This window comes from Neopelma chrysocephalum, unplaced genomic scaffold (assembly GCF_003984885.1).
Source record: "Neopelma chrysocephalum unplaced genomic scaffold, ASM398488v2 Primary Assembly neopelma1_94, whole genome shotgun sequence".
In the NCBI taxonomy this organism is placed as follows: domain Eukaryota; kingdom Metazoa; phylum Chordata; class Aves; order Passeriformes; family Pipridae; genus Neopelma; species Neopelma chrysocephalum.
In genome coordinates this window covers 622,800-649,397 of record NW_020897756.1, presented here as the reverse complement: position 1 = coordinate 649,397, position 26,598 = coordinate 622,800, and the positions used below count along the sequence as shown (strand labels likewise).

Genomic DNA, 26,598 nt, shown 5'->3' with positions numbered 1-26,598 from the left:
GCTGCAAACATTCCTGCCAAGACAAACTGTTATCTCAAGTTTCTTCAGAAGGACAAAATGATTCCTGCTGGATGCTGGAGCAGGGATTTGGCTGGGAGTGGAAAAGTCGGTTTCCAGGAGAAGGGAGTTCAGCAGAAGTCTCCCTTCCCAGAGCTGACTGATGAATTACATTTGTTTCCTTGTCTTTTTGACAGCTCATGATACCAGGAATGGCAAGAATCATAGAATGGGTTGAGTTGGAGAGGTGTTCAGTTGGTCCTTGCTCAGGGTTTGCTATATCAATGGGAGGAGGGAGACCCTGGAGAAGGAAGGACAGTTCTGGACAGATCTGTCATTCCCTTAATAAGCAAATGTGAATAGCTTGGGCAGAGAGCTGAGCTCTTGCCCTATTTCTAGCAGCAAGGTCATTGTTGCACCTGCAGGCACCCCAACCCCGCCTGGTATTTGCAGTATTCTCTGCTAATTCCAATCTCATTTGCAGTCTAATCCAACGTGGATGTGCAAAAGAGCATAAACTGTCCAAAGAGCCGGGCGTGCTGGCTGGGCCTTGGGCTCACCTGTTCTCACGGTGCTCGGCTGCAGCTCGTGTGTCCACAGGGATTTCAGCAGCAGCCGCCTGAGGAACGATGCAGGCAGTGTTTCTGGGAGATGGCCAGAAAGGACAGGAGTGGTTCTCTGTCCTGCACTAGTACAAAAATGATTAGAGCACTAGAGCTGTGCCAGAGGAGCAAATAAAACAGCAGAGGCATTTAACCCTCCCGTCCTGCTGGGAGCCAGCCGGGAGGCAGCGGCAGCAGGGCTGGGACAGGGGTGCAGACATTGCCCACATGCCTCCCCTCAGCTCAGCACGGGGCTGCTGCTCCTCCTTGCAAAGAATTCACTGGAGCTATTTTTAACAGCGCTGCCCAGGGAGGTGGCTCAGGGTGCAGCTGGGAAGTGTTCATCCCAGAAGCACTGCTTCGGTTGGGATGTGGGTTTGTAGAGGCCCCTCTTTGTGTTTATTCCCCCAGTTGGATGTATTTAGTGTTTGTGGCTCATTTTCCAGCACTGCCTTGAACAGGGGTTTTGAATTCTGCTGCTGGCTCCTCTAAAACCCATGGGACTGTGTTTCCCCCTGACCTCCTTCATCTCAAAACTTTCTCCTCTGCTGGTTTCTGCAGGGGCTGCTTTCTGCAGAGGTGCCAGGAGCTGACAGCACAACCAGCAGTAAATAAAAAAGTTTGGCCCTGATTAAATTGCTACCTGAAAAACATCAAATTTACAATCAGATAATAAAAGGCTGGCATTTCCATTTTGCAAAAGCTGATTCAGCTTCATCAGAAGATTTTAACCTCGGGAGAAATTTTTCCCTTTACATGTTTCATGTCCGAGGTTCAAAAATCACCTTCCTGACACCCTCAGACCTCCCTGGCCTTTTTCTTTTCTTAACTGCTGCTCCTGGCAGACCCCAGGCTTGGGCTGGGACAGGCTGTTGTGCCATGGGCTGCATGCACTGGGCTCTCCCAGGGCAGCTGGTATTTGTCTCCTTCTTTGCTGCCAGAGCCAGGTTTTCCTCTGCGTTGAGCTCTCAGGGACTGCCAGCCATGAGGATAAATAATAAATTCAGGAATACTCGAGGCCAGTTAGATGTTATTGTTATGGCTGAGCCCTTTCCTCCAGGCTGGACTTTGTCACAGTGCTACTAAACCCTCAGCGTGGGTTTTTGGAGGGTTGCAGCAGCTCTGCCTTCACTTGGTGCCCCAGGGATGTGTGGCACACCCAGGAGAGATGTACTTAAGAAACCATGCCATGTCTCTGAAAGCCAAATGTTTATCACCTGGCTGCTGCCATAATAAATTATCTCAGCAGTGGAGGGACCCAGTGCGGGAGGCATTAGCATCCCCGCTGTCTGGGAGACCGGTGCTCTCCTGGGATGCCAACAGGGACAACATGTGGGCTGCTGGAGGTGCCAGATTTGAAGCTGCAGCTGTGCTGACCATAGTCCCTCCAAATCAATCACTTCTGGATGACTTTGTGAGCAAGGAGACAGGAGCAGAGGTCAAATGTGTCCTGCAGAGCGAGAGAGCTGGGCAAAGCTGCCATGCAGCTCGCAGTCCCCAGGCAATGCAGGATCCCAAAGTTGTGTTGCTTAGCTTCTTGCCACGTATGGAGCTTGGGAGATGCCCAAGCTGGACACCCCTCTATGCCCAGGAGGGCTCATGACAGAGCCCTTCTAGCCTTGGGGCCGTGGTGGCTCGCAGCCGTGGCTCAGCTCCCCACTGCCCACAGTGTCTGCAACCCAGGCTGGCATCTCCCTGGCCTTGCCATCTCTTTACCTGCAGGAATTGCAGTACTCAAGCCCCACACAGCAGCCAAGTAGCATCCAGCAGCTCCTCTGGAGGAAAGGAAATCTCCACCAGGAGAAAAGCATAACTGGGAGCTACCTTGTAACTCCAACACCCCCAGGCTGTTCTCTTGTGTTGTTCCAAGGTGCTGGGAGAGAGCTGAGCATGGGAGCCACCTGCACCCTCTTGGTGACACGTGGAGTCCAGCTCTGCCCTTACTAGTGAGAGCAGACCCCACGTCTAGTCCACTTCCAGAAGACTTTTTTGGGAGCCACTTTGAGGAAAGCACTTGCCAGGAGCTGCCTGCTGCTCCTCCAGCTGGGGCCAGCTGGCTGATTGTCTGGCTGGAAATTGGTCAGGGCAGCATCCACCCAGCTCAGCAAGCAACTGAAAGGGAGAATTTTATCTCTTGGTGGAGTCTTATCCTCCAAGAGCAGCAGGACAAAGCCAGGGGCTGGAGCCCATCCTGCCGGGATGAAGAGCTGGATCCCCCCTCTGCAAGGCTGTTCCCAGGGGCCAGCACCAGGCAGGCTGTGTGCCCCAGGCACAGTGTGCCCAGCCCACTCTGATCCCCCAGGCACGGAGAGCACAGAGATATCCCCCTTGGCCCCTGCCAGATTATAGTGGAATTAATCACGCTGATTATATGCTACCAAAAAAGGAGGTGCTCTCTCTGTCTGGAGCTGGCTCAGACCCCCTGCTTGTGAGCAGCAGCTTAAAAATGCTGTTTTCTGCCTCATCATGTCTTGTCTCTGGGTTTGTCAGGAGCTGTAATAATTTTGGATAAAAAGACCAAGAATGACTGCAATCCCAGGCAGCTCAGCCTGCAGAGGAAGCAGGGAGATAACATATGAGTGTGGGCAGCGAGGTGAATCATGGCTCCAGTGGAGTGGGATGTCATCCCAGGGAGGGATAGGCTGAGCCACAGCAGCTCCACACTGTCTCCTCTATTGCAGAGCCCTGAACAGTGTTTTTGGCTCCCTGTCAAATCACACTCTTGCCTGTGTCAGTTGGGATTGATGCCCCACATTTAGTTCTTTCCTTGCAGCTACTCAGAATGGCATATGTGTGTGTCTTCTCCCTTCTAAGGCTCTCAGAACAGCATTTCTATCACTTTTTCATTGCACCTGTTGAGTATTCAGACTACAGCTAGTCTTGTCTGCCTACTGCATCTCAGTTTAGTGGGAAAGAATTAATCCTGATTTCATGACTAACCGTCCAAAAATTCCTCTGGAGCTTTTTCACTGTTGGGATGAGAACTGCATCTTTCCTCCTTTTTTTTGTCCTAAAACATGACCAGATGCCAACCTGAATCTGAAAAGGGCTCATCAGACACCCTAAGTCCACGTTAAAGGTTGTGATTTGGTGTGAATTGGTGTTTGAGGAATGCTAACTCCTTGTCTTAACTGTCCACACAAAAATATGTGGGTTTGTATGTAAAATGGGAGCTATGGGCAGCCTTGGAAAACCTGACAGTGAGGGGAAGGCAGCTCTTGGTAAGCCCCAGGTGGAAAAAAGCAGATGAATATATGGTGCTTCACCCACCCTTATTTTTAAGATGCAACTTTGCTGTTTGAAGTCAGCTCCTTCCCAGACTGAGCAGCTGGGCTGTAAAGCCACCCTGCTTTTAGCAAAAAGATCACAGGGCTCCGAGCGTGAGGCATGTGAGGAATATGACAGCTGGCCAGTAAAATAACTCTCATAGCCCTGTAGCCCTATGGAGCAAGGAGGAGATGTGCTGGGAAGAGGTGGAGAGGACTCAGGGAGCTAAGATGAGACAGAGACAATAGCTCTGTCTTTCCTATACTGATGAGAGCAGCCCCATAGGCTGTGGTGAGTAAAGGAACCCCTGGACAATGTGTGGTGTTTGCTGGAGAGCTACAGGAGAGACATTTGGGGTAAAACCTGTCTCAGGGGTGTGTGGGGCAGGGACACACTGCCTCTGGGGAGGTGGAGCAGCTCAGGGCTGGTGACAGCACAGCAGAGTTCAGCCACCACATATTGTCCCTTTATGCTCCAAAGATGCCTGTGTGATGCTTTGGGCGTTCCTCTGAGCAGCACAGCAACAAGCAGCACCTGCTGCTTCACTGCAACACAAGAACACGCTCACATTTGCAAACACACCTGCCCTGTGCCCTTGTGCAGTTATGTGCAACCTTCCCACCTTCTCCTTGAGCAGCTGGGTCCCTTCCTTCTGGAAAATCTGGTCTTTTCTCCTTGGGTGTCAGGTTTTGGGTCACCTGGGCAAATGCTGAGTGCTGTTATACCAGAGGGGCTGGTTTGATTTTGGTGCTGGACAGCGTTTGCTGCTCGAGCTGGGACAACTTTGGCTCAGAGGGTGCTCACTGTTGTCCCCCCTTCTCTCCGCAGGACGGCTCACGCCAAAGCCAAGGCTGAGGGGTCTGAGCAGGCAGCTCAGGCAGCCAACAACGAGTCGGGCATAGCCAGAATGATGGCCAGGGAGCTCTCCCCAGACTTCTACCAGCCAGGTAGGATCAGAGGCATCTTCTAAGAGGGGTTTTGCAATTTCCTTGGGGAATCTGTTCAAATATTTTACCCACTTTATAACTCTACAAGTTACCCTCCTGTCTGTCCTAAATCCTCTTTTGCTCAGTTTCAGCCAGGCCCCTGCCCTGGCTGTTTTGCTGCTCTCCTTACACCACTGTTTTACCCACTGTGTTACCATAGCCTGGAGGAAAATCCCACAGTCCCTCAACCTCTCCCCATGTTTTTCCACACACTGAAGCCCTCAGAACTCCGGGCAGGACAGGCAGCAAGCTTGGGGCTATTTGCAGCACTCCTGTAGATATATCCCTTGTGTTTTTTTCTTGGAACAGCTTTGCACATTGCCTCCCAAGCCCATATCTTGTGGGGCCCCACAATGCATAAGGGCACAATCAGACTCTGCTAATTAGGGGCTGTAATATCCTATAAGAAGGCAGCTAATGCAAAATACTATTTCCCTGATTCACTATTTATTCGTTAGCATCACTGCTGATTATTTGGCTGGGAAAGCACTTGGGAGGTTCCTCCTGTGAGACCAAGCACTGAGGATTAGTAGATAGGAAGTGTAATACTAGAAGCAGCATTGTGAATGCCATTACCTTTCCCTAGACTGAGTTAGCTCTTCCTGGAAAACTTTCCTTTCTAGAGAGGGAAGGTAGTAACAGAGCAGAAAATAAGATTCCAAGTGCCTACATTTGCATCCCGTCTTTTTTATTATCTGGCTTTGTTGCCTGCAATGAGTGCCCCATGGCTGCTGAGGCAGGATCACAAGGGATTATCATAGCAGCAGAACTGGGGTGAGAAGCCAAAGGTTGACTCCTTCTCGGCAAAACCTGACACCTGCTCCTGCTCTGATTTTGGTGTCTCTGCATCTCCTGTACTACACCCCAGCACAGGGCACACAGTGGGAACGGGGAACAGCTCACAGCCAGCACTTGGCTGGGGAGAGTCATGCTGACAGATTTGCCTAAATCCCCTGTACTCCCACCTTGCCCTGCACCTACCAGTTGGGGAGACACTGTGCTGGAGGGCTGCCTGCTCCTCCCCACTGCCCAGCAAGGCCTGTCAGAGCTGCTTTGAGTGGGGAAACACCACAGCACCCGGGCATGGGCACGAGCCAGCGTGTGGCACTTCATTTAACAATGGCTAACCATTGCTTGATCCTCACATAAGCCCCCCCCAGCTGCCACTCACAGCTCCACATTCACCCTTTGCACACTGGGGTATTTATAGCACAGAGACAAAGGAAACTGGAATTCCCGATGGGAGGTTTTGGACATCCAGCTGGATTATTTTTTCCACCCATGTCGATTGAATGAGACAATTGAAATAGTCTCTGTAAAATGCTTGAGGCAGCCTGACCTCCAATTCTGGCTCCTCAGATGCTGGATGTTGCTGTTATGTAGGGCCTCGCTTGGGTCCTGGACTCCCTCTCTCCAGGAGTTGTTGTTGCATGTTGTTCTTCCATGTTTCTTTTACATCTGTAAAGTCCCAAAGTGCACAACAAGGGCAGATGTCTCTTCTTGCGTGGCTGCACCATGCAGGAACAAACAGACAATAGTCCACCCTGGGATTTTACTAGGACTGGGAGCTGCTGGTCACAGAGCCAAGAGAGCCCAGTAGTGTTTTGTAGCTGTGTTTCTCCCTGCTATCCTGGCAGATAGACCCTGCTGTGTCTGGCACAGGCAATCCTGCTCAGCAAGCCTCATATCTCTGATAAGTATTGAGCCCTGGATTTCAGTTAGGGTATCATCCCTAATAGCTTAGAGGAGAGGGATATAAGCCAAAGCCCTTCCTGAAATGTTGTGCTGGGAGATGAAAGTGAGGAGGTGAGTGTGGTGCTCTCCAGGCAGTTGTTTTTTTTGGGGTTTTTTTGTGTGAATTATTTAGGAAGAGAAAAAAGCAGCAGGAGGGAGCAAGGAGCCTGGAGCTGCAGGCAGCTTATTTTGAAGAGTCTGAACAACTGTTGAAACGGCTTCCAAATAACTTACTGGCAGCCAGAAATAAATGGCCCTGAATGGGTCACCTGCTGATTGACAGGAGTGGGCAGGCAGGGCAGAGCAGCTAAAATCAGTGCCCTCTTTCTCCCCACTGCCCCTCCAAGCAGAGGGGAAGGTAGCAGTGTGCAAATCATACCACTGATTTATTAGAGGGAAAGGAGCACCAAGCCAAATTTCCCAACCAGACTTAAGTCTGCATCAGTTCTTGGGTGGAGGAGTCAAGGGGAGGGGCCTTGAGGCAGCCAGGGATCTGTGTTGTTCAGGAGCACAGAGCAAGCCCTGTAGGTCTGCACCCCTCAGCATCACTGGGGTTCAGCAGAATAAGGCCAAAGGAGGCGCTTGGCTTTCAAACCAGATGCTTTGTGACCTTGCACTGCCCATAAAGGCCATGATGCTCTTCTTGTTCTCACTTGCTATGATCATCATGGTAATGTGCAAGGACCCCTATCACAGCACATGTCCCAGCATGCAGAGCACTGTGCAGGGTTGTTATTCCACAAGATATTCCCAGTTGCTTAGTGTTGGTTTTTTAGGTCAGCCAGACATCCACCATGATCGATATCATCAGTGTCAGGCTCTGGCTGACTTCCCCAGACCCAGGCTGGGCTGCAATTTGCTGTGCAGACACGGCCTAGGGTTAATAAGAAGTAAAGATTTAATGATAAGTGAATAACTGAAGGGATTAGGCAATTGAATGACGAGGCAACATTACTAGGAACTCATAAGTCAGCATGAGAGATGAGGCCAGAACGAAACCCTGAGTCACCTCGTGTGATGGTGCCAGGTATCCCCTTTAGCCCCAGCATGACCCATCTGTGTGACCACAAGAAGCTGGGCTGCAGATTTTCACTGTTTCTTTACCCTCATCTGCAGCTCCCCACCTGCTCCTTCCTGCTTGGCTCTTCCCAACCAGGCAGCGCACGATGGGCCTTGGGGCCTCTGGCTGCTCCTGGGGGAAATCCCTCCTGGCAGCAGGCTCTTATCTGTGTCCTTCTCACACCCTCCAACCTGGACCCTCGCACAGCGATCCCCAAATCCATCAGGGCTGGGGGCACGATGGTGCTGTCCCCCAGCCCTGGGGATACTCCTCACACCCACCCCTCTCTCCGCAGGCCCCGAGTACCAGAAGCGGAAGCTGCTGCAGGAGATCATCGAGAACGCCGAGCACGCGGTCAACATGGAGGAGGAGGCGCCGCGGCCTGAGGGTGCCCCGCCGCCCCCCACGCCGCCTGAGAGCCCCCAGCTCCACGAGCCCGAGGAGCCCCCGCGCCGCACCAGCCCGGCCCCCAGCCCCGCCGCCACCCCTCCCGAGGCCAAGCGCGCCAAGGCGGCCCCCCCGGCAGGACGGTGCCCTCCGTCCGGGCAGCTGGGCCGAGGCGGGCAGCCGGGCGAGTGGGAGCCCCGCGCCCCCCCGAGGGCGAGGCCCGTCCGGCCTCGCGAGGCCGGGCCCGCCCCGCCGAGCAGATGGAGATTGGGCCGCTGCAGCGCATGGCGCTCGAGCCCGACGTCGAGCTCTTCAAGGGCTACCACAGCTACGCCGTCCGCACCTCCCCGGTCACCCCCGCCACGGACTATGAGGAGGAGCAGTTCCCCGAGCACGAACCGCCCTCCCCGGAGCCCCGGGGGGACCCTCAGCGCCGGGGGGGCACCCCTGCCCCGACACAGGAGCGGGAGGAGAAGCCGGCGGCTGTGGTGGAGGCCAAGCCAGATTCGCCCCGGCACAAGGAGCCGCAGCAGCGCCCCAGCCCCGAGCGCAGGCCCACGGGCCGGGCTGAGCCCGCAGCCGACAGGAAGACTGAGGCCAGGGCACCGGGGCGGATGGAGCCCAAGGCGGGGGCCAAGCGGAGCCCGACCCCAGTGGCAGCAGCGGTGGTGGCAGCACAGAAGGTGGAGGAGTGCGAAGAGGTGAAGTGGGTCAGCCCTGGGAGTCCCCCAGGGAACTACCTTGGGCTTTCATTTATTGTTCGCCAGGAGGTCCGACAGGACCCACAGAGATGCAGAGCCCACAGGCTGAGCCTGCAGCGGGCCTCGAGCGGTGCCCAGAGGCTCCTTTTGGGATCCCAGGGCTCGCTGGAGCAGAGCCTTGGTGTTCCCTCTCCTGCCGCCTTCCCAGCCTGCCCTGCTCCAGATGCTGGGGCTGGCATTCATAACCCTCCTGTTTTGACCTCCTCTCTGCACCAGGGCAGATATGCTTTCAGACACATCCCTATTTCAAAAATCTGGAGAAAACAGGCATCTTCCAAATCATGTTTTAGACTTTTCTCCCCCTTTCCCACCCCTTTACCAGCCAACATTGATCTGAATGTTGGGGGAAAAAAAGCAGGGAGAAAACCCTAGTGTGTTTCTCTTTTATCTGTTACATTTACTTTTTTGCTGTAGGGGCACCTGGTGAGCTGAACGGTGGTGTCAAATCACCAGCTGATTTCCCAGGTTTAAAATATACTCACTGAAATTCAATTTTGCTGTTAGCAAATACAGCTGGAAACCCAGACATTTTATTAGACCACTGAGTCTCATCTTGCAGCCCTTTGGACATGAATGGTTCCGATGTGACTTTAGAAAAGCCCAGCTTGGAAATATTTCAATCTGAAATTAAAGCATTACGATAATCTCATATGGGTGCTTTAATTCATCTTAAAAATGGCAACTTTACAAACATGGGCCATGTGGGTGCAGGAAGGAGTTGGGAGGAGCAGCTTGACATGGGCTCAGCAGTTCACGTGCCTGTGGTTGGGGCCTCCTTTAAACTGATTTAGCCTCAAAAAAAGCCTGATTCAGCCTCCTTTGAAGGAGTTTGCAGGGAAGAAGTAGGAATAGGGATTGATAAACATTCCCTTAGTTTGAAATTCAGGCTGGTTGTTAAGTGCCAGATTTCTGTGCGCCAGGAGGGGGTGATTGTGGTATTTTTGAACAGCAGAATCAAGATGCATCTGTCTCTGCTGGCGCTGTGGTGTGTAATACTCTGTTTTGGGTTTTTCCTTCAGGGACCTAACACAATCGTGATCTGCATGGTCATCTTACTGAACATTGGTCTGGCCATCCTATTTGTACATTTTTTGACATGATGAGCCTCTCAGACAAGGTAAGAAGAGGAATGAGATTTTACCCTCAATTGTAGACCTCACTGGATGTTTTAGGGTTGACTCGCTTTACTGCCCATGCAAATCATTCACTGATAGATGCCCATGTGATGAAAATGCAGGGGCACTTATTCAATAAAGCAACTACCTTGCCTTAAGCATTAAGATTCTCAGTTATCCCTTGTTTGTTCCAACAGTGGTTTGTGGAGAAATTTCAGTGGTTGGTTCTCATTTTTCATAGAAAATATGAAACTGAAATTTGCAATTCAAATTGCACCAGTGCAAGTTCTGTGTTTGTTTTACTAAAGGTAAATATGAGCCAAGATGTCTGTCAGACTAAGGTTAAACTGGAGCTCGCTCAGGTCTTCCACTTGAATTGGGATGAGGGTTTGCATATGGATTTGGTGGCAGTAAAATTTTGTGAGGTTTCTCCTGCCTGTGAGATTCCTACAAACAGGGACATGTCCTGGGCTTGAACAAGATTTCTTTCACCTTGGGCTCAAATAGTTCAAAAAAATCTGCCATCAAGGCTGAACCTGACCCTTGAGCCTCATGTAAATGTAACATAAAGAGGCACCTCCCAAGCCCCCGTGAGGATATTGGGCTGCCTTCCTGGGGCCTACTGGGGGATGAAACTGCCCTGCTGGGCACTGCTTTGTGTCGTGTTATTAGTCCCCATTCAGACCATGCGGGTGAAAGCCTTGCAGACAACTGCAGTTATATGTTGGTCGTGTGTCTTGCTCCCCCTTGACTCTCCTGTTCATCTGTGTCTGGGACAGGCGTTGCTGCTGATGGAGACCTCAGACCTTGGCGAGGATTAAAGCTCAGCCACCCGGAAACACCAAAGAGGAGGACTTGAGATCCCAAGGTTGCACTGCAGACATCAACCTTAAACGAGAGCACCTGAAGATCAGTTCAGTCTCCTGCTCCCAGGCTGGGGCTGGCCTCTGCAATCTACCAAGGAAAAGCCAGGATTTCTGCACTGTGGTCTCCTTTTCTTCTTTATATAAAATAGCAGTTGCCTTAAATTATTCTCACCAAAGCCATCAACTGTCCTGCCACGCCGGGGATGAGGGATTTATCTGTAGCTGTAGGAAAACGAGTGAGAAGGTCTCATGCGTGCACACTGATGTGTTTTGTAACTCCCTTGGTTGACTTGGTGTCAGAGATTTTCCAAAGGTTATCATCCATGGCGTGGAGATGAAGCGACACACAGCAACCAGAATGACTCCTGAGAGCCGCGCCATGGCCAGGGGTGGATGATGTCACCCTCCGTGCTTGGAAGTCATCCAAAGGGATGAACAAAAAGTCTTTCCTTTCCCCCCCCCCGTCACCTGGAGTCATTTTCCATGTATGGAGGACTGAGAGGGGGAGCAAGTTGAAATTGGGCTTGTTGAAGTGTAACCCGAGTCCTGCCCACGCCGGCCGACACGTTGCGGACGGGGCTGCGGGGTGGGGTGCGAGGGACTGGTGGATCCAAGGCTGTTGGTGCATGTGGGGGTGCTGTGGGTGGAGATGGTGCCTGTTTTGAGACCAGGCACCGTCTGAGTGTTCTCCTGCCACCAACAACGCTCTGCACAGAAGCGTCTTGCAGTGGGTGGCTTCCTGCTGTAACGGGAAAAGGAAGCAGGTGTGCTGAATTTGTCCCTTTACCCCCTTTTTTCTCTGAAAATGTTGCAAGTTACAGTAAAAAGGAGGTACTTGCTGAAAATACCTCTGTACGCCTGCAGGTTCCTCCCCTTGGGCTGCAGGGGGGCTCCTGGGCTCTCACTGCACTGAGCGAAAAGACTTTCCAGCCAGAGGATGCAGGGTGGCTGTCGTGGGAGAGGTTATCTTATTCCTGAAAGAAAAAAAGGTGCAGAGACATGAGTGACTCCAGTGTATTTGAGTGTTGGGCTCAGAAATATGCAGCAGCCAGGTTTTCAGCAGGGGCAGAGTACAGTGGGGCAGTTCCAGCTGTTGTGTGCGAGGCTGAAGCCTGGGCGGTTTGCACCGATTTTCCCAAAGCTGCAACAGGGAGTGACCTTTGGAAGGAGATTTTTCCACCATGATCTGCTCTGATCTTTAGCAGTGCGAGCTTGGAAAGTCGGCACAGATGAAGTTACAGTTTAGTGTGAGGCTGAGTGCTTGGACATGTTTCTTCTTTCTTTTAAGAGCAATGTGTATTTTCTATCCCTTTTTAAGATAATAGGAGATGTTATTTATAGTTGGTTGTGCACCTCTGTGTATCCTGAAGTCCCACAGCACAGGACTGGGTGGGAAAACCTTGTTGGACTGGAAGAAATGGGGAAATGATGGTTAAGGAAAAAAAACAGATGCCCAGTCTGCTCCAAAGGTCAATCTGGAAGGGTTTCAGAGATGGGGTGGCAGACACGCAGGGGTTTACACTGACTGGAGACACGGCAAAACCTGCCTAATTTATCTACTCTAGCTATGGCATAAGAGAGTGAGAATAATTCAGTACTTTTCTTTGTGAACCAATTTTATTTTTTAACCTTATTCAGCTCAGGAACTTTGCCACAGTAGCAAATACGTGGTGTTAACTGTGGGAGAAGTGAATGTGATCCCTAAAAGCCATGTGGCTGTACCAGTCCTGAGAAAGCTGTGCAGCATCATCTACACTTCCACAGAGCGTAGTTTAGTAGCAATTTACTTTTTTTCTTTTCTTTTTTTTTCTTTTCTTAAGTATAAATGTATTGCAAACCCCAGGCTCTGCTGCCTTTGACATTTTATCTCAGTTTGCTGGCATTCACTTGCCAGCTCTGCAGTTTCAATATGCCAGCTGCTTTTATTCACCACCAAGAGAATTTCCATCCAGAGACCTGAGGGGCTTTTACTTATCATTAAGCACAAAAATGGATCTTTTTCAAGAGTGCTAAGGTAATTCCCCCTCCCCCCAATTTTTTATGCATGTGATATGCACTCATTAATGTGCTTTCCTCCTAGTAACCTTCTGAGAAAAGGTGGTAGATTTGCTTTTATGTGACATATAACTATATCCATATTGCACTGAGATATGGATATATATACATAGAGAGAGAGCCCCTTAGGGGTTTCATTTTCTTAGATGCAAAATACCAGATTTACCTCAAACTGCATGCTTTCAAAACTGACTAGGATGTTGTGTTGTACTTTTCAGGTCTTACAAAGATGCAGATACCTTTCACTCTTCACACAAAAATACCTTCATCACAGATTTCGCAAGCTGTTTACTACAATCTGTGTACTACTGTCCGGAGTTTTCTGTCGGTTGTTCTGCTGGATTACGTGCAATAATAAACAGTTATCTGCTCACTTTATCCACGTGGATCTTTGCAGGGGAATCCGCAGGTTTCTTCCCATGTTGGCACATTCACTCCGGTCTTAAAGGAGACAGTGGTGCAGAATTTCACTGGTGGCACCTGGATGTTTTTCAGCTTTTTCCCAGTTATCCTTTTCAAAATCTTGCATTCTTTTGTTGCCTGGGGGTACTTTGCAAGGAGAGCTGTTTTCACTTACTGCTCTTTAGGAGTTTGGTGGCAGCCGTCTGAGGACGCCCCCTGCTCTCTGAGCACACTCTGTGTGCCACCATCCTGCTGGCCTCTGGCAGAGGTTGCCCTGGGCCAGGAGGAAAGGCGGGGCACTGGCCCAAAGCCTGCCCAGGCAACGCAGGCAGCTGCTGACAGGTCCCTTTGCTGCCTCCCGACCCCAGGGCTGCTGCCAAGTTTCCTCCAAGCCGTGCGTCACTGGCTGCTCCTCCAGTGCCACATTCCTCCTGGGTTTGGGCAGGAGTGATTCTCCTTTGTCTGTGACCTGTCCTCTCACTCAGCCTCTTGAAACAACCCAAGTGAGAGGAAAGCCAGACACGAGGGGCAGGGAGATGGCAGAGGGGTGATTTATGGGGGAGGATGGAAGAGCAGAGCCCAGCACCAGCCTAGGGCAGCAGAGCCCCGGGGCCTGAGGAATCCAGAGTAGCTGAAACCTTCAATCCCTTTTCTATTTCTGGAGTGCCTCACATGAGCAAAGCTGGGCTGTGGAGAGAGGCTGGCGGGATGCAGGCTCAGTCTTCACAGGCAGGAGTGCCACCCTTGGCTTAGTTCAGTGCAAGGAGTCTTGTGGTAGAAGATTTCATGCTTTGGTAGAGACTTAAGGAGCTGAGTTTGATGAAACGATGGCTTTACTCTCCTCTGGGCTTGTTTTGCTTCTGGTATGCGAGGAACCAGCCGCATCTCATTCATCAGCTGGGGGCAGCAGGGTAACTGGAGCCCTGTGCACCTCATAAATCTCAGGCTGATGAATGGAGCAGGTCTTTGGCCCATGTGTGGCAGAAGCAGCAGGGAGGTGGGTCGGTTGCTAAAGCAATGACATGTTGCTTTAAAAGTACTAATAAAGGCAGAACAAGAAGCCTGCACCTTCCCCAGGGTAGGGGGAACAGTGCTGGGGTCTGTGCCTCAATAGCTGCTGATTTCAGGGGTAATGTCCCCCCCACTCTGTCCATCTGAGTGTCCCCAGGGGTGGGCAGGGAGGTGTCTGATATGTGAGAACCTGGCTAAAGGCACTGGCCTGATCCTGTGTCGAAGGGCAGCAGCCTCACCCTCCACTGGCGGGAGGGAAGGTGCAATCTGAGCCCCAGTGTCCTTTGACAGTGACCTGCCCAGGCATCCTGGAGACAGCTCCACTGTCCTTGCAGGGCATCGGGGCTCTCAGGAGCAACCTTTTCTCTTGGCCTTCATCTTTGCACGAGAGGAAGGGCCAGAGCTGGGGTAAGGGTGGCCCTGGCAGGGAGTAGGTGCAGGGAGAACGTGCAGAGGGGTTCCTGTGCTCCCTTCAGGCCTAGGAGCCAGGAATGGGGCTGGCTCCACACCACTGCCTTTGCTTTGGGACCCTTCCTGGAGGAAGCCAGTGTGAGTCCCAGGAGCAGTAACAGACACCATCAGCAACTCCAGTGAAATGTTTTCCCATGCCTGGCCCCAGCCTGCTCTGAAAGCCAAGGGCATGCCATGCCCAGCTCAGGGCTGGCATCAAGGGGCCCCACAGTGGCCACCCTCTCCTCTTCTCTTTTGCCAGAAATGCTGGCACTGCACTAGTGGAAAAAGTTGCTTTTATTTTATTTCCTCTGAGCAGCCACTCACACTGTGCCCACAAGGGCAGAGAGGATCAGCCACCCTGGGAGCACCGTGGGCCCTCACTGAGGATCTCAAAATCACATTATCACCAGGACCACCCCAGGACCTCCTCCTTGAGAGGAAAAAGCTTTTAAAAGCTTCCCAGCTTGTGGCTTCAGGCATTCATTCCCTACTGGAGGAGCAGCGAGCGGCCACCAGCGCAGTGTCAGCATCCCCTGTCTCTATAGAAACGGCACACTCAGAGCCCAATGCATAAGGTGGTTATTAAAGAAAATTCAGCAATTATAAAGCAGATTGTCCTTAATACTTCTGTGACATGATACCCATGTCACAGGGACCCTGTGGTGTTACAGTCATGTTCCCTCCCTCAGGCAATAGCTGGGAAAGCACCCGGGATTTGGGGCACAGGCAATGCCCTCCCACTGGAGCCTGCATTTAGACCCTGGCAGGGCAGAAATGTGCAGGGATAACTAGCCTAGTTAGCTAACCTAAGTGCTGAACTGAGGGTATATTAGTAAAAATCAGTCCTGCAGGACTGACAAGCTTTGATCTGCTGTGTGTCCCATCGTGTTTCTGGAACAGATGCCTTGGTTTGAGGAGTCCTGAGGAGCAACCCCTGAGCCAGTGCAGAGAGCAGGCAGGTTTGGGGGCAACGCTGGCCAAAGAGCCCTCCAGAAGCCTTGAAGTGCACATGAAGTGCAAAATAAAAAACTGCTGAGTGATTACATTAATACTGCTGTAGGACAATCCCCTGGCTTTAACAGCATCTCTTTAATTGTGGCCTGCTTGAACTAATTAGCTCAAAGAAGCAGCCGGGGGCCAGACCAGATTGAAGAGGTGCTGTATCTAATCCCTTCCCTAATGTGTGGTCCACGCTTTCTTGTGGCTCTGAAAAAATTAAGGAATTGCTCAGCATTGTCTTCAGTGACCTGAGTATTATTGATTTAAAGGTACCACTATTTGATCTTTGTCCTGTGCTCTCCCCAGGCTGGTACCACGGAGTGAAAGCCTGCTCTGGTTGCAGGGAGGTGCTGGGAACCCTCATGGCCTTTTTGCCCCTTGTTAAGGGAGCTGCTGGTGTTTTGTGGGTCACTTCCTAACGTGGCCCTGGGCCAGGCTGGCTTCTGGAGTGCTGGCCAGTATTGTAGGGGAGAGGCTCTCCCAGAGAGCCATCAGCATGGCCATGCTCTCCTCTGGCACAGGCTGGCAGAGATGCCCAATTTTCCCAATATTCCACCACTCAAAAAGACAAGGTAAGAAGACAATCTGACTGGGGCTTAAACTAAAGATTTTGATAAGTTATTTAACCTCGTGTGTTTTCCAGGAGTACATAATCCCTGCTGAGGTCCCATGTACTTACTGTGTGGGCTCTGTCCCTGGGACCAGCCAGATTCAGGTAAACATGCCGGATGTGGTGTCTCCTAGACTGAAAGTCCCTGATGAATGCGAGGAGCTTCAGCCAACCTGTGGTTCTTCAGGCCCAGAAACCTCACTCACCCCTCTCCCAGCAGCCCTTCCCCAAGGCTCTGCCTCCTCCATCCCCCTCTTTGCACTGCTCACAAATTCTTCCCCTCTCCCCAAGGCTCTGCAGCAGTACCAGGTCCCTCCTCTCCTGCCAGGGGACTTGTTTGTTTGTAATTGAAGAAACCAGATTGTGTTTAAGCAGGTTAACAGGCACTGGAAGGGCAGGGGTTAGAAATAATGAGCTTTAATTAGGAATGTAGCAGGTTAGATTAACCTGAGGAGCAGCTTCAATGTGGTTGATTATTTGGGAGCAACAGATTCTTTATTTGATGGCATATTTATAAACTCACAGCCTACACTCATGCCACTGAGACAAATAAATGCTGAGGGTAAAATACAGCTTCAGACTTTACGAGTAGGGTGGGATGTTGCAAGGTACAATGCAAGGCTGAAGGCTGAAGCCTGAAGGGAGCTCTTTGATTTCTTACAAGGAACTGAGGTTTTTATTCAAGCCCTGGATATCCAGAGGAAGTTACGGTGGTGAGTTAATTCTTTTAATTCCTTTCTGCTAGTGATTTATTTCCCAGCAGCACGTAGCTGCCTGTCCTCTTAGCCAGCATCTCTTTAGCAAGCTGAGTGCTGACCTTCTGCCTCCACTTCCACTTAAAACTCTCTCAGCTCCTCCTAAAGTGTCAGAATACATGCAGGGGGGAAGAGCAGGAACTCATGGAACTCATTCCTCATCTGCAGAGTTTAACGCTCTGGTGCGTTTGCCGGAGAACTCGTGGTGCCAGGGGAGTTTATCTGCCAATTACTTCTCAAAAAATAACACAGGGTCATGCTGTACTTGGCAGCTAAGGGCAGAAGGGGGGAGAACAGAACTGGGTTTTAATTGAATCCTAAGTACGTTGAACAGAAATTTCAGAACTATCAATTAGCTGTCAGCCTGAGGATGAAATTTAATTAAGAGAATAGTGCTTTTAGAACGTCTCTCTCCAGGGGGGGAAAAACATACACGGGAACAGTGAAGACTGGAAACGTGATGAGGAGGTGGAAAATATCCTGTTGGAGATACTTTGGAGTTAAGCTGCTCCTTGTGTTGGCAGAGATCAAGGCTGTCAAAGGCACATCCCATGCTTGAAAAATGCCTTAGGTCAGGATGCAAGTGGGTTTCCAAGCTCGGACAGTAAATCCTCTTCCCACATGGCCTCGGGGCAAGGCTGGCCTCCCTGCTGCTCTCTGCACCCACAGCTTCAGGGTGACAGGCTGGGGGCCACAGGACAGCCCATCCCTGAGGAGATGCTGCCCGTGCTTGAGGCCCCAGGGAGGCCCCAGCAATGGCCCAGGGCTCCTCTTCCTCCTCCCTGATCCTTGCTGCTCTGGTTTGATGCTTTTATCAATGGCTTGTTCTGAGCTGCTAAGGAAATATCTGTTCTAAGGGGAAAAAAAACAAAATCCGTACCAGAGAAAATATTGTTACAAGCAAATTCTCCCATGTTAGCAAAAACACTTCCATCTTCTTCAAGAAGCAAATCCCAAATGCCTCTGCAGAACTTCCGTAACAACAATAAATAGGAACTCTGTGCCTAAATTCCCAATATACGCAATATACACAAAAGAGTGCAAAAGTGGCATGAACCCTTAAATTCCAAATACATTGTGTTTCAAATAATTGCAAAAAACAATGTTCTCTTCCCTCATCCTACAGTAATTTTAGGGGCAAAGTAGATAATTAATAACTCACAATATAATTATCATACAAGCAAAACCACTCTACACACAACGAAATAGGTCCTGGACAGTTCTGACACACCAGGGGAACTTGAGGTCTTATCCTGACTCACCCAGTGAAGTGATGCAGAATGGTTACCCACATCTTATGCTCTTAAACACACACATATTTTTCCTGAGTGGATGCAAAATTCTAAGATCTTTTAACACTACAGTTTGCTGAAAACCAATGTTGACTAGTAAGGCTGCACTGGCTGTTCAAATAATTTTTTGCAGTCACTTGAGGGTTACTGGTGGCTGAGACTTGTTTTACTTGGCGAGATCCTCAGGGTTTGGCTCGTGTGTAATCTGTTTCATTTTACTCTTAGTCCAGATAGTCTCTTGCAAGTCTGGGTCAAGTGTTCTTGGGCTGGTTTCTTGGATGCTGAAGGTTATGAATATCCACTTTGCTCACAAGATGACAGCAGCAATAAATGTGTCACTTACCACGAAACACTTGATGGACTTTCACAACTTATTCTCAGGAAATAAGAAAATTTCTTCGCCTGCCATTGAAAGGCAACTGTAGCTGGGATGGGAAGCTCTCCTCTCCAGTACACAACTGCACCACACTGAGGCTTTCAGGACAAGGGTACAGTTTCCAACTGAAAGGACTAGAGGAATTTGGACAGGAAAGGTAAAATTATCCAAAAGAAACTTAGACCACAATGCTGGAAGTATTACTGTTACCTTGGGGAAAACTCAGTATTAGTTTGTTCACTTTTCTGTGACAAATTCAACTGGTCTGGACCTTGGGTTTCTGTGCTGCGAGAACTGTGATGCTTCCAGAGACACGACATGTTAATGACACCTGAGTTTGGTTATTGTCCCCACTAGAGAGAATCCCTTTACAATAGGAAGTAGTCACATCTTGGGAGGCGTTGATCTCCTCAGCAGGACTGTGTATTCCTCACAGGACTGTGCCGAGATGAGCGGAGACACTACTTAGAAGTGCCTAATTGTCCCCATTAACTCTATAAGGTCTCTAGAGAAGCAGCTCCCATAGGGTGTCCGTGTCAGAGGCATGTAAATTTAGGTAGGAGAGTCTCACTCTCTAAGAAAAATGGGTCCAGCAAAAAGAGGTTGCTTTTATTTCCTTGAATATTCTTCTCTTCCCGGGTTTCCTTTCAATGCTTTGGCCCAGCTCAACAAGCAACTGCACTTGGCACATAACAGAGAATGGCATTGCACTGCTGTATTTACAGTAGATGCTTTAAAGATGCTAAACACTGACCCGTGCCTAACACTTCACCAAACAAGAATAAATTAGCGTGAAGGAAAAGCAAACTGATTTGCCTTTAACAATGTGCTTTGTTAAATGCCCTGGAGAAGTGTTAAATGCAGCTTGCTGCAGCGCCAAAGCGATTCCCCTTGGCGTTTTCCCAACACAGCCACACAGCCCCCACTGCCTGCAGAGTTTCAGGGTCCCAGGATTTGTTTGTTCTTCTTTGCAGGGAGCCTGTTCAGGTCTTCTTGGTGGGTGATGTGCTCAGAGCTGTCGTGGGAACAGTCCTTCCCGATGCTGTAGGGTGCCGGGGCGGCGCACGGGGCGGGGGGCTCAGGGCGCTTCTCCTCGCACTTGTACACCTTCCTGAAGGCAGCCCTGAACTTCTGTGACATGAGGTTGTAGATGATGGGGTTGACGGCGCTGTTCAGGTAGATGCACATGCGGCAGAAGAGGAGGAACCAGGTGTTCAGGTAGGGAGGGTCCATGAAGGAGTTCACCACCACCAGCGTGCGGTAAGGCAGCCACAGCAGGGCGAAGAGCACCACCACCACAGCCAGCATTTTGGTCACCTTCCCAGTGGGGATATGAAAAAAGAGACACAGTCAGGTGATGCTGAACCTCCAGCAGAACTTTCCTGCCTAGAGAAGTGCTGCAGACACCTCATTTAGTCTACATAGTGCTTCTGTCTTAAGCTGTGCCAGGGGAGGTTTAGGTTAGATATTAGGAAGAATTTCTTTACAGAGAGGGTAATCAGACATTGGAATGGGCTGCCCAGGGAAGTGGTGGATTCTCTGTCCCTGGAGGTTTTTAAGATAAGACTGGATGTGGCATCAGTGCCATGGGCTGGAAACCACAGTGGTAGTGGACCAAGGGTTGGACTTGATGATCTCAGAGGTCCCTTCCAACCCAGCTGATTCTATGATTCTATGATTCTATGATTCTATGATTCTATCTCTCTTTAAGCATTTAAAATAGGCACCCAAACCATGGAGCTCTTCGTCTCTGAAACTATTTTTCTCAGGAAACAATCTTGCATAAATAAACCCTTAAATTATAGGTTTTCATCTACCCTTGGAAGATCCTCTAAAATGCTTCAGAACCATCCACCATCCTGGAAGTGGGCTGGGATAATCATAGAAATTTCTGTACCAGAAAAAAAAAAAAAAGTTGACAGTTGTACCTAACAATAAACCAACGGGGAAAATACTTGTCCAAAGATGGAGACCTAAGTTTTGGGAGTGTCATAGGATATATCTCATCTCCCTGCCTAGGGTTTCCTGGTTTCCTACATCAGATATACTGTTCCAGGAAATAGGCTCCTGATACAGAGCAACACATGGGGGCAGAGGAGACTGTAAGGAGTCTTAAAGAAATCCCTCCTTGTGCTGATATGGGAGTTACTTAGCTAACTGGCATGGGTTATTTTAATTTGCAGCACACTGGGAAGTACTACATTAACATAGTGGGAACAAGAAGAAACTGAGAATTCAGAAGTGAGCAGTAATTGCCCTCAGCTCGACATAAGCTTGTTTAGGAAAATGGGTGTTTGTACTGAAACCCCAGTGATCCTAATAATTTCAACAGCTATTTCTGGGAGGTGACAATCCTCCTCCAACAAATACTTACAAAATACACACGTCCCCATGGAGGAAAATATGACTAAACACTGATGCCACATACATATCAAGGCAGTGGTGTTCCGAACGTCAGGACGGGAGTTGTGCAATAACTCCAGTTCTCAGTATGGAAATAATCATAGATCACATTTACAGTCTCTCAACTTTTCTTGGAGTGCTTTTTTTACTTCCTCACAAGGAACTATGCCTTCCTGTAATGCTGTGAGTAGAAACTGGGGGGTGGTTGGTAGTGGCAACAAAACTTTCCCTACAAGAAAGGGACTGTTATCAAGCTGAGGCCAAAATAGAAGGGATTTGCTGTGTGTGGTTTAATGGAAATGTGAGGACACTTCCCAGAATAAGATCTCACAGTGATACAATGAGTGCTGAGGCTGTTGCTAAGACTCCAGCTTGTTTGCTGCCACAGTTTGCTGCCTTTTGGGAAAGATATGAGAGAACGTGCAAGTGGTGTCAGTAAAAGCTTCAGAGCTTTGCAATGCCTTTACAAGGGCTCGCTGGATCCAGAAGAGCAAGACACATCTCACGAGTTTTTGGTTTTAGGCCACCCTACCTAGTGTGAAAATCTGGTTTATAGAATTACTCCTGGACAGGGGCTGCCTGGCACACAGTGACCATGACCAAAATCTCTACAAACCAGCACGGTTGTAGCCACCACCTCGGCCAAGGCTGGCAGGGCAGTGCAGGCTCACCCACCCCTTGCCAAGGGAAGAGCATCCTGACAGCAGTGGTGAAACCACATTGCTGTGGTCTGCCCTGCAAGAGCTGGGAGCAGAGAGCTCCTGACACCAGATAAACCCAGGAAGGAGCAGATTTTGCTTCGTCCTGCATGCCCCAGGGGCAGGGCATATGGATGGGACTTGTGTTCTCTACTGTTTTAATCATCCTTACAGCAAACAGACCCAGCAGTGATGGAGTGTTCAGCCAGCCTCCTTCCACAGACCCACTGCTCAGGTTTGCAGAGGGAATTGCTCCTACCATATCTTTGGTGCATCTGGGGTTTATTTCCCAATAACCTGAATGAAGTTCACCTGAACAGCTAATAGCTGTACCCTACAGAAAAATGCAAACCACTCCTCGGCTCAAGTGATCCTAAGTACCATTTCAGCCAGGATTTAATTCCCCTCTATTAAGCAATTTACTCCTGGGAGAAGAGGGCAGGCTCTGTGCTTTTCCATGCCACGCAGAGACTGAATTCATCCCTGTCCTCTCTGGAAGGGTCCCTGTTAAAGGGCTTTCTTGAGGGGTAGGGTTGGTGGGAGTCTTTCCACCAATTTCAGCAGTCCTGGGCAGCAGGATTGCTGAAAATGTGTCCTGGGAAAGCAGCCCATCTCTGCAGCAGCCCATCTCTGCAGGGCCTTACTGAGATACAGGTACTTTTCACCCAGTGATTGTCTCAAGATGCAAAGTTTTTCCCCACAGGAATGGAGAAAATAAACCCCTGAGCTTTTATACTTTGTTCTGCTCTCTGGGAGGTGCCTTCTGCAGGGAGGTTTCTGTAGGGCTAAAATGTCTCCTTTAAAGCTGACACGTTAATCCTGCTCTTGTGCCACCTCCTGAGGCTGAAACTTCTTTGGCTTTTTGGCTGTTGTCAGTCCCTGCCTCATTTTACTGCTCAGCCACTCACGATGTTTGTGAAGAGTGATCTGAACTCTGCATCTAAGCGACAACACCAGGGGAGTGTATCCTAATAAGGCTGAACAGTAAGTTCATTCCAGTCCTTTCTGAGACCAAAAGAAATGTATTCTGGAAAAGAACCAGGGATTCATCTGCTTTTAAGGCATAATTGCCCCTCATTTTTGACTGGTTGCTATGGAAAGGCCTGTGGTGCCAGCGAGCACTGCCCCAGCTCCCACTTGAGCGAGCTCTCAACACCTCTTCCCAGCCCACAGGGGACCACAAAGTGCTGTCACCACACAAGCACTTCCTGCTGTGTCCTACAGCCCTGCAAGAAAGCACTGCCTTTGTCCTGGGAGGAGAAACCAGTGGGAACAGCACCATGAGGATCTGTCTCACTAAATCCCTTCAGTGCTCCCTGAGAATGACACATCCAGACCATGGGCTGGGACAGTCAGCCCTGCCCCGAGCTTGCTGTAACACTGAAATTTGCCTTTTAAAGCTGGATGGACCGTGTTCTCCTGGGTATGACTTCAGCAAAGTTCTGTGGACACAGGATGTTTCCTCTGGATAAAACCTAATGGTCTATCCCAAACTCACTCTCGTAAATCCATCCTGGGAAAAAAAAACCTCCAATGTTTGCATGACTGGCTGAAACCTGTCTTGGTGCCTCTCCTCATCCCACCTTGCTGAGGTGAGCAACTAGAGGTGCTCTGAACTTACTTCAGGTTCTCTTGTGAAAAATGAACCTAATCAGCACAGAGGAGAGTTTGGGACATTTATCACTTTATACAGCGGTCCTGAATTATGACTCCCAACAAAAGAGCTGAACTCAAAAAGGCCAGAGCTTTGCTGTGGCCTTCAAGCATCTCTCTCAGGGTGGCACCAGCTCAGGGCCAACAATTTTCCACGTGTTTTGCCACAACTCTGTTGCACACAGTGTGTGCACAGAACAGCTGTAAATGAGCCGTGGATAGAAGCAAGACACGGGTTTGCAGACAGAAGGGGATGTTTTACCAGACCAGCTGATATTAAGCTGAAAACTACTTTTAAGCACGTGAATCAGTGTTACTGGATGGCCAAGGATATCTGCTGTACAGACTCCTGACTACATCCTGGGTCTCTATGCCAAAGCTGAGGGGCAGCTCATCTCCCCAGCCAATGTCCCCCCTCCTGGTTCCCGCACCGTCATCCTGAGCTGTGTATCCTTTTCTTAGGAATCCCACTCCCTCTAGTGGTCCCTCCCTAGCAGGTGAAATAAGTGCTTGGAGGTGGCTGGCGTTTGTCATCAGTGATAAACGTAGTAAAACTTACACCTTGTGTTGTCCTGCTCTGGACTTAAGTGTTTTAGAGGCACCAGTGAGGGAAGAGCAGCGTCTTCACACCCTGAAAGCAGCGCAGTGCTGGGGCTGTGTAGGAGCACAGCCACAGCAAAACACCCCCAGCCATCTGGGCTCTTTAGAGTCAAGGGAGAAAAATGGGCACCTCTGAGGTAGCCCCTGTAGGATCTCTCCCAGGGGACTCTGGGTACGGGACCTGGAAGAACCAGTTCCTCTATAAAGAGAGGCCAGAGGAGGAAGGCTGTACTCTGGTCAGAGGGACCACCTGAGCTACACACACTCAGCTACAGGAAGCCCTGGAAAACTGCTTTATAGTTTTAAAAACTCAGTGCCATCTTTATTCCTAACGATGCCAGCTCTGTGATGGCAGGCCATCCAGGAGAAGCCTGCATGCTGAGATACTTCAGGAGGTAATGACAATCTCAAGTAAACTCCCAGTGTAAAGGAAAAAAGAGCACAAGATGTTTCCAGGAACTGGAGTGCCCCTCATCCAGCCCCAACAGCCACTTGTCCTAATGATGCTGGAGCATCCTTTGTGCAGCCCAGCCACTCCACGGCACAGCACCACGGGGGGGAGAGGCACAGCCCCTCCAGCCCCTCCAGCAGCTGCTCTGGAAGGAGAGACCCATTGACCTGCCTTGTATCAAGAGCCCTCGCTGCTGAACTCCCTGCCTGAGGCTCCCACAGCAGCCAGTGGCCTTGGGAGAGCAGGCAAATACTTCTGCAGAAGTCGGCACTCGCTTTAAACCTTTCAGTGCTGGAGAAAAAGGGAGGAAAAGCTGAACTGGGAAGACTTAGAAGAGCATGAAGAAATACACATTCTGTGGGCTGTTCGCTTCCCCTCCGAGACTCTGACTCGTCTCTTGTGGGGAATGGAGGTTTCTGTGCAAGGCAGGCAACAAGAGAGTGGGAAACACAAGGACTTTAGGGCAGGCCTGTTTGCCTGTTTGGGGCTGTCTGGACATCACAACAGAACAAATTATTTCAAGGACTCAAACCAAACTCCCAAATTCAGCCCCTCCCTTTAAAAGAGAGTTTTTCTGCCTATCCAGAAAGGGATGGTCTCCTGCAAACAGCAGGAGAGTGAACAGGCAGGTACGTCCCACGTCTAGATACTGACCTGTCCAAAGAGATGGAACATGAGGCAGTGATTGTCCATGTGTACAGGGAAAGAGGAGGAATGAGGACAGAAGGAGGTGGAAGGAGAAGGATATGGGCAGTGAACAGGCAGCTGAATGACAGAGGAATCACTGAGAGGCAAACGCATCACTGTGACATCGAAGGACCTTCCCCAGCTGCAGGGACTGAGGGCGCTGCAGCCTGGGCTGGGCTCAGAGAGAAAGAAGCTCTCCTTTCCCTTTGCTCCTTTAAATTCGAGGTCACCTGCCCAGGACCCTTCCTGAGAGGTGAGTCTCGCTGGCACAGTGTGACCCAGCCCTCCCCTCCTAGGGGAAGCAATCAGTAATTAATCAGCTAGCAAACATGCCTGCACTCCCGCCACTCCCAAGCGGTGCTGAAGCCCTGTCCTGCTCCACCAAGCCCAGCCGAAGCAGGGGGAGCCCATCTGTGCTGCCAGACCCCAGCCGGGCCTGGGGGAGGCTTCTTTGCAGCAAACCAACCCTCTCCACTCCCCCCACAAAGGGAAGCAAAACACTGTGGCACCCCGTCCCGTGCCAGAGTGCCCCTCAAAGCCCCGAGCCCCTGGCAGTGCTGCCTGCAGCCCAGCGTGTCCCAGCACCGCGGGGAGCCCCTACCTGCTTGCGGGAGCTCAGGGCCCCCTTGCTGGCCCGGCAGGAGAGCTGGAGGGAGCTGCCCTGGTGCACGGAGGCCAGGCGGGAATGCTGCGGGGTGGCGGGCAGGGGGCTCATGAAGAGGATGCGGGCAATGAGGCCGTAGAGGACAGTGGCCAGCCCCAGTGGGATGACATAGAAGACAGCAAAATCCAAGAAGTAAATGGGCATGTAAAGGCTCCTGGAGACCCGGTAGCCACAGCTGACCTGTGCCCCGTCCGAGAAGGTGACCTGGGTCGTGTCCACCAGGAAGAACCACATGAGGCAGTACAGGGAGGTGAAGAGCCACAGCGAGGCGATGATGCGCTTGGCGCGGGACACGGTGCACAGGAGCTGCGCCTTGATGGCGTGGCAGATGGCGATGTACCGCTCCACCGTGAAGGCGGCGATGGACCAGGCGGAGGTGTTGATGCCCAGGTACTGCAAGTAGGTGATGCAGAGGCAGCCGGCGTAGCCGTACACCCAAGAAGCCACCACTTCAGAGATGTTGGGCAGCCCGGCCGCCAGCAGCACGATGAGGTCGGCCACGGCCAGGCTCACCAGGTAGCAGTTGGTGGGGGTCACCATGTGCTTGGTGCGCAGCACCACCAGCACCACCATCGCGTTGCCCGCGATGCCCACCCCGCAGATGAGCAGCACCAGCAGGATGGTGACCACCTGCAGCTCCAGGGGCTGTCGGGGCATCCTGCCCAGGCTCTGGTTGCCGCTGCCGCCCAGCGCGGCTCCCGAGCCGTTCTCCAT

The 26,598-nt window shown here is 50.8% G+C and overlaps 2 protein-coding genes across 2 annotated transcripts in view; one reads left to right on the top strand and one right to left on the bottom strand.

The window, feature by feature from the left end:
* Window positions 1-13,208, top strand: part of JPH2 (junctophilin 2) — a 29,191-nt gene extending 15,983 nt beyond the window's left edge. Inside the window, 6 exon segments of the mRNA XM_027693910.1 lie at window positions 4,695-4,813; window positions 7,942-8,162; window positions 8,164-8,235; window positions 8,237-8,734; window positions 9,814-9,911; window positions 10,689-13,208. Coding sequence (XP_027549711.1) covers window positions 4,695-4,813; window positions 7,942-8,162; window positions 8,164-8,235; window positions 8,237-8,734; window positions 9,814-9,894 — 991 coding nt within the window. The 3' untranslated portion in view covers window positions 9,895-9,911; window positions 10,689-13,208.
* A 5,871-nt stretch (window positions 13,209-19,079) lies between these two features.
* On the bottom strand, window positions 19,080-26,598 carry LOC113972651 (thyrotropin-releasing hormone receptor-like). Its single transcript, XM_027693950.1, has 2 exons — window positions 25,822-26,598; window positions 19,080-20,045 (listed from the first exon to the last, which is right to left on the bottom strand). Exons 1-2 carry the CDS (start codon window positions 26,596-26,598, stop codon window positions 19,668-19,670), a joined length of 1,155 nt encoding a protein of 384 aa, XP_027549751.1. The 3' UTR covers window positions 19,080-19,667.

What these genes read in the sequence shown, in the direction of transcription:
- LOC113972651 (XM_027693950.1), bottom strand. Translation starts at nt 26,598, where the DNA reads ATGGAGAACGGCTCGGGAGCCGCGCTGGGCGGCAGCGGCAACCAGAGC. An exon ending in CCCTGAGCTCCCGCAAGCAG is followed by an intron (nt 20,046 to 25,821) that starts GTAGGGGCTCCC and finishes CCCACTGGGAAG; the next exon opens with GTGACCAAAATGCTGGCTGT.